At 34.6% G+C, this 7,776-nt stretch overlaps 1 protein-coding gene across 1 annotated transcript; it reads right to left on the bottom strand.

The window, feature by feature from the left end:
- Positions 1-1,511: 1,511 nt before the first annotated feature.
- On the bottom strand, positions 1,512-4,623 carry LOC117103140 (adenosine receptor A2b-like). The gene has a single exon (XM_033243650.1). It carries the CDS (start codon positions 3,311-3,313, stop codon positions 2,417-2,419), a length of 897 nt encoding a protein of 298 aa, XP_033099541.1. The 5' UTR covers positions 3,314-4,623; the 3' UTR covers positions 1,512-2,416.
- Between the last annotated feature and the right edge of the window lie 3,153 nt (positions 4,624-7,776).

Below are 7,776 nucleotides of genomic sequence, written 5' to 3'. Positions count from 1 at the left end.
TACTTTATTAAGTAAATTACTTATATTTCCTCAATCTTGAATGTAAAGGTTATGTATTTAGGCCTATATACCGCGCAAATAGTAATTGGTCTATAGCTTGGCTGTCACCTCAGATGACACAATGCTAATAACAACGAAGTCACTTTTAATTTCGATTCCGGTTTAATTAAATGAACAGAATTGATTTTTTGACAAAATTAACAGTGATGTTTTTAACAGATCATGCAAAGGATGTCACATCATATGACAATTTTCTAATGTGGTCAAATTATTCACAATAAGTAGTAAAGACTTTGTGAGCTACATGTCTTCCTACTAAAATCATACTAAATTCCCCTTATATTGCTAATGATTCATTACATAAGTTTAACACCAAATTCAAATATTACAGTGGTCACAGCTTGTGACTTGAAATTTGCCTTGCCTTTTTTTTTTACCTTGAAATCAAGGTTTAAAAAAGGGTTCCAGTATCTTAGCAACTGTTGGATGCAGAGAATTTCACTTTTTGTTAAATTAGAGGGTCTTGCAACTGGTTAACATGGGTCACCAACGTTGTTACTTCTGATATTGTGATTCATTTAGAATTTTAGCATACCAAATACATATGATTGAATTCCGCCAACCGTCTGTCACCTGCATGGTCCTTTAATTTGCAAGAAATTTCACTTGAAATATTTAACCAGGATGATAGACTCTGAAGATAGATTGTTCAAATACTGGCCCTAGTATGCAAATATATAAGAAATATATAATTGAGGTATAAGTTTATTTATATTAATATTTTTATCAACTAAAAAAGCTAAAGCTGAGCATTAAAAAATTGAACTTTTGCAGTGGAAGTATATATAATGATGAAAGAATACCTTGATGATCGCGTAGTTCTCTATATTACATAGAGTCTTTAAAAATTCCTATCGTGTCTTGCCGCTCTTAAGTTTTTCCAAAACGTGTTGTACATCATTTACTTTTATTTTAAGATTTTGGATGTTGGTTATAAAATTCTCTTAATAATACAGCAGTTTGTATGAAATGCTGATTGTAATTTAGGCCAAGCCCACGTTAAAAAAACTTCTAAGGAACTAATTCCAAATGAAACCAAATATTAGAGAGCGCCAAAGCGATGGAAGCCAATGGTGCCGATACATGACGTAATTAACAGGCTCACTATCTCTTTTCTAATGCAGCAGCTGCTTTTAACACATTTCCGACGTCATTATTTGCTATTACTTTTCATTGCGAAAAAATACCACATCTGACAAAAGTATAGTTAAAAGCACGAAAATCTAACAGTCTACACCACAAGAAAAATCACCGGTGGGCCTTATGCGGGCCGCACTTTGATCACCTGTGGTCTACACCACTAAATAAGCGGGTTGATCATTGTTTGTTTGTTTGTAGTATTTATTGCTATCCATATAAATAAAATACAAGTGTACATTTTTTTTAAATATATAAATAAAAGAGCATTGACACTATAACATTACACCCCTATATGGCATAGCAGAGGATAACCCTTTAAGCTGGGATGCTTGTTTCAGAAGCTTGCAATCATAAACAATTGTGTAAGATAAAGTACACGAAAATGTAATTACGCCCGATTGAACATGCAATCTTCGGAATTGAAACACATTAGGCAAATGCTAAACATAGCACTGTCTATTAAGTCTTGGTTTTGAAGATCAGCATGGAAAAGCCTATAATGATTATTAGCTATGCAGATTATATCCATTCACTATCGGTAAACAAAAAGTGTCAGGTCATTAAGGTGATAATGACACGTTGATAGCCCACGGATTAATAAATTTAAGTAATGACTAGCTTAAAAAAACAAATACATTCACAATATTCTTTCCTACTGATTGATGATATGAATAATTCACCTAGCTGTCTGTAAACAAACTAAAACAAATTAATTTTAAAAAAAATCGTTTCGTGGACTCGTGTCCTTTAATAGAGAATAGGCCTATAGGCCTACTGTAGATTATAACAATGCACAAAGATATCGTAACGTACGTTCATAAGTTGAAAGGATTAATATTGTCGTTTTCCTTTACTATGTTATCATCAATATTACCATCGTCATCATCTTCATCATCATCATTATCAACATCATCATTATCAGTATTACCGTACTAACGAATTCTTTATGTAAATACAGATTTGTTTTTAATATTCTCAGTACCAGTTATTAGAAATAAGAAATTTCTCAATTACAGTAGGCCTACCCCAGTTACATTTATGGTAGGTACATTCGTTTCTTCAAACTGAAAAATTGATCTACAATCCGAGGTTTGTGGGCCGTAGAATATATAATAGTGTAATAAGAAGGGAGCCGACCGGTATTCGAGTACTTAGTGGGTTCACTACAGTACCCTTTTCTGCATGCTCTAGCTGCATTGCACGCATTTAAAATTGCCTACGTGTCAACCTTTAATTGCAACGGAACGCCACATTTTCCAAAAGTGTCGCTGAAAGCTTTACGGAAATCTGACAGTCGACACCAATAAATAAGTGGGTTGATCATAGAATTTACAATCGTCATCAAATGTGATATAATGTAAATTATAATGTAAGATTCTCCGAAAAAACATGCAATCTTCGGAAATGAAACCCATATGCTAATAACAAGAAATGGCGTCCACAATAAAATTAAAAGTCCAGTTATAATTGAAAACGTCTTCAAAACTTTCTTTGATCGGTTGACATCGTGGACACCCATAGCCGCAAGACGCTCATCAGACTTGCATATGGTCTGATATATGATTACATAGAAAATAGCTGTAGCTATCATGCCAAATAAACAGATCATTGAAAATAACCACAAAGATATTTCGGGTTCACTGTATATGTACAGAATTGGGACTGACGCGAGGGGTACAACCCATAAAAATATACAAACAATCGAAAGACGTTTAGTGGTGACGTTACTAGCATAGTGTAACGGCATAAAGACTAGTGCAAGAGATCTTTCCACTGCAACGGCAGTAACATTCAATATCGATGTAAGAGTCAAGGTATGTAACAAGATACTGATAAAAATAAATGCTACCCAAGCACTCTGATTGTGTAAACATATAACTAGTACAACATCTAGGATACCAATCAATAAATCGCATACTGCCAACGACAATACGAAAATGTTGTGTTTTTTCCGAAGGAGTTTTGTCTTTGTGATGACAATAATCGTCAGTAAGTTGTTTACCACTAGTGGGAAGCAGATTGTTAACACAATGCTTATATATAACGTTGAATGTTTCTTTAAAAAATCCGAATATTCGTGAGTAAAGTTATAAGTTTCATTCAGACACGCCATTTTTAAAAACGTTGAAAGAATGAATAGGCCTAATATATTGTGTCGGTATAGGCCCTAAAGTGAATTTAAATGTAAATTTATGTATTCATATATTTCTACAAAAAGGACTAAAAATCTGCAGTTGTACTTTAATTCGATGAACTTTGATTGTCGAGGACTGTTCGCATAAAAAGAAAAATTAAATAAATGTTATCGTTATTACAATACAATTACGATGTCTGAACAGAATAACGATGTCGTTTAAGTCAATTTTTATCAACCAAGAAGCCAGTTTGACTGTTCATGTTTAGCGCAGGATAATATAAGATCAGTGTCAGATCCAACCATTCAACTGTGTCTTCTTTCTGCGGAGGGTCCTGCTGTTTACATCTATGTGACATTTTGTGTTTAAAAAAAAACACTGGTAGACTCATGAAAATGATCGGTCTTCAGCTTATTGCCACTCAGTGTACATGATAATACCACAATGTCATCCCCAATTTCAACCCTTGCTTTATTGTTATAATAAGTGAAAATCACACACAGCCATTTTGAAATCTAAGTCTAAATGCTGAACACTCATGTGATAGTCGATCCCATTTTCCGCGTCCGGATCTTATTAGGCTGCAGTCTCTTCAGTAGAAACACAAGTATAATAGTTTCTAATGTTATACACTCAACATTAAGTATGGCTCATATACACTAACGATGAAATTACATATACCTACACATAATGTCCAATGAGTCAAACAAGGTTGCATTTGCGAAATCCCTGACCGTTGACAATGTCCTAGTGTCCAGAATGTCTTAAATTTTTGTTTGCTGATGAACGTGAAATGTGTCTAGCTTAAGCCTATGTGATTGGTTATTCGTTTGTGGGTGGTGATAATAATATGGTCTTAAATCTTGATTGATCGATAATGTTAGTTATATGATTAGAAAAATTAAAACTTAATGCATTCACAATTACCGATTTGCTTTACTGTTGATTAATGGCATGAGTAATTACAAGTATCTGTCTTTATAACAAATAAAATAACGCCCTCATTTTAGATGTCTGAATTTGATACTATTGTAGAACATGCAGCCAAAGGTAGTTGTCTGGTTCTTATGATTGTTTTTTAGAAAGGGTCAACATTGCCGTTTCGCCTGGGTATGCCGCCATAATTTTATGTTGCAACCTCTCGTGTCTTAACATAATCATTATTTCTGTTATCATTATCATCATCATCATTATCATTATCAATTTCATTTATTGCCTTTGCAATTTGTACGTCGATTATAATCAGGCGGTACTGGGGAACGACGCTTTGATTTCAGTCCACACAACAGACATCAGTTCCGTCCGTCCACAAAACCACAAACACCACAACTAAAGTTCGTTTTTTTGTGACAACGGCAGGCAGTACTGGAAATGTAAATACACAATTAGTTTCTGAGCCTCCGCCTTTGAAAAAAGTAAAAGTCGGTGTGCTGAACTCCCTGGTGTACTGTAGAAAAAAGATGTCCAGCCATTTTAGAAGGTGTGCATTTACATCAACGATTGCCATTAAACATTGTAAATGTTTGGTCATCACTGTATCCAAGGGCGGCGGAAGCGCGGGGGTGGTAGGGGCAGGGGACATTGGCCATTCCAATGTCATTATTATTATTATTTGCGCCTTATAAATTGACATAGGGGCCTATTATTAATTTTTCATTTTCAAAAGAACATTAGAAGTTCCCTTTTTGAGTTGAGCAACAAGATGTTGATTGTTTTCTTGAAACTTACCCTCGAGCAAGAAGAAAGAAAAAGAATGAAATCGCCCGCCTTGCGTGAATTCTATATTTAGGCATAGGGTGGAGGTAGGCACTCTTTATTGAGCGAGGCTCTAGTTCTCTTCATGTTAACCATGAAGACGCAAGTGTAACTGATTGGCTTACAGTAAACCATCAAAAAGGGTAATATTACCCCCATTTAAAGTCCATCCAATTTAACGAAAACAATAAGATACTTAATTAGGCCATTTATTAAAATAAAGTTCTCTGAAGGTTAACTACAGAATTTACAGTACACTGTAGTTAATATAGGTTGTAAAAATTGTATTAGATTAAAAAAATCTTTTGAATAAAAAAACTCTTTCGCTTGACATTAGGATTGTGAAACCAAATGATTTTTGTCAAGTGTTATATTGAACAGTGGCGGATTAAAGTGGGTGCCCAGTCAGCACGGGGGCCCCCAACCTCTAATTTCTTTTTTCAAATTATAAAATAAATGGAGAAAACAGACACAATTGTATTCAACTTTTAATCTGAAAAATGCTATTTACGGCCATCTAGAGGTCTTACCGCAAACCCTACCGTTGTGGGGCTGATGTTGGAGTATCATTTCCGAGCTACACATAATGGTAAGTTTATTCATCGGGGCAAAAGGTTTCGTTGAAGTCTAAGAGAAAATTTCCGACCATCTAGAAGTGTCACAATTACAAATAATTTTCTTACCTTAGCCCCACCCATGGTGGGGCCGAGGTGGTGGTATATATTCTCATTTGCGGAAGAAGCCAGTGTTGGATTAAAGGCCTCCCCTCCCACCCACAAATTGTTCAAATGTTTTTAAAAATGGAGATATAAAGTGAATTATATTCAAATTTTATGTATGGAATTGCAATTTCCAGCCATTTAGATGTGCCATAATCATAACATTTTCTTACCTTAACCATGATGGGGTTGAGGTGTTATAGATCTCCATTTATGAAAGTCTTTCCTGACCTTCCTCTACTTTCCTGGATCCGCCACTGAAAATTACAACAATTATGATGAAGTCAAGTTACAGTAGCTGGCTGTCTAAAAAATAACTAATAAAATTCACCAAACGTCGTCAAATATCCGTAGCTTCCAGGGACCTTCGCCCTTGTCGGCTTGGACCTCAGCCTAGATGCACGCTTCGCTCGTATACTGGACCTTATGAAACAACGTTGGTAAGTTGAATACTTGTATTTAAGTAGAATATTTGTATTTGCACAATCGTGAATGTAAAGGTTATGTATTTATTGTAATTGATAGTTTTCTTAATTTCGATTCCGGTTTGATTAAATGAACAGTTGATTATCTGACAAAATTAAGAATGATGTTTTTTAAAGGACGATACAAAGGATGTTACGTTAATTTAGGCTATTTCAATCATATGAAAATTTACAAAGTATGGTCAAATTATTCGCAATAGAGGTAGTAAAGACTAGATCCCCTAATAAAACCTACTCAATTTTCCCATTATCCATATGATTCACTATTAAATACAAAAAAAGTTTAACATAGAATTCAAATATACCAGACACACGCCGTTTTCATATGCAAATTATTCTAAATTTCAAAACTCAAGGTAAAGTATGGTTCCAGTATATTAGCAACTGCTGTTTACAGAGATTTTCTTTCTTTTTAAAAATTTAGAGCGTCTTGTACCGGTATTCAGTCAACGTGGGTCACCAATTTTGTTACTCTTCTGATATTGTGAATTATTAACATACAAAATAAGAAACCAGAGGAGCACATTATATATAATACTTGAACAACTAGAACTTAGAACAAGATATGAGCAGGGAGGAATTAGTTTATATATGAGTCATTAACCTAGGCTAACTATTTTTCATAAATCTTTATTCATAAATTGTATTTAACTTAAATAAGATACTGATAGGCAACTGGTCATACAACCAACGACAATACAAAAATGGTGTCTGAATCTGAATCAGACAGAGGACTCCCCTAGGGTATATGCGTTAGGTTGTAGGTTAGGGTAATTAGGTGTTAATAATTATAAAAGATTTATTTATTAAAAGTGTATCCGACTGGTAAATGATTTTTAAATTGCCAAAAAGGTATATAATTTGGATTGGTTCGCCAAGAGAGGGCTCCAACAATGATGCCGAGGCAGCGCCGCTTTATACGCAGAAAAACACTGACAAATTTGATGTAACAGCAACTTCTGCTTCGGCCTAGTGCCTCAGGTCTACTGCCGTTAGACTGCGACAGAAAACGACGCTGAACCGAGTCAGGAAGTGGTAACCCCCTCACAAAAAAAAATAAATAAATAAATAATATATATATATACACCATATACCAGACACACACATTATACATATATACATATACATATACATATACAATACAAGCTATGCGGCTCGGTTCCAGTAGATACAGAGAATATTTTGTCATTCTTAACGCGTCCTACAAAATTCTTACCGAGACAGCACTAGTCCGTGAATTTGTGAACAAGATCGGATATCTAAAGATGCAAACTCTACCGTGCATCAATGGCGGCGCTGGATCTCAATAGAGATTCTTAAATAATATACAAGTTTGAAAGGCAAATGGGAAAAACCCAATAAACAGCAAACGGCAATAAAATGCAAAACAATTTAAAATTAAAATTAAAACGTAACAGTAGAGAAAATCCGATCAGAATGACAAAATAAACTAAGCATCCACTGGAAGGAATCCTAATATCT

This window comes from Anneissia japonica, unplaced genomic scaffold (assembly GCF_011630105.1).
Source record: "Anneissia japonica isolate Jap-2015-1 unplaced genomic scaffold, ASM1163010v1 scaffold287948_len850469_cov200, whole genome shotgun sequence".
Taxonomy (NCBI): domain Eukaryota; kingdom Metazoa; phylum Echinodermata; class Crinoidea; order Comatulida; family Comatulidae; genus Anneissia; species Anneissia japonica.
This window is presented reverse-complemented; position numbering and strand designations above follow the sequence as displayed.

Bases quoted from the DNA above. Each gene is read 5' to 3' on its own strand.
- LOC117103140 (XM_033243650.1), bottom strand. From the start codon at position 3,313: ATGGCGTGTCTGAATGAAACTTATAACTTTACTCACGAATATTCGGAT.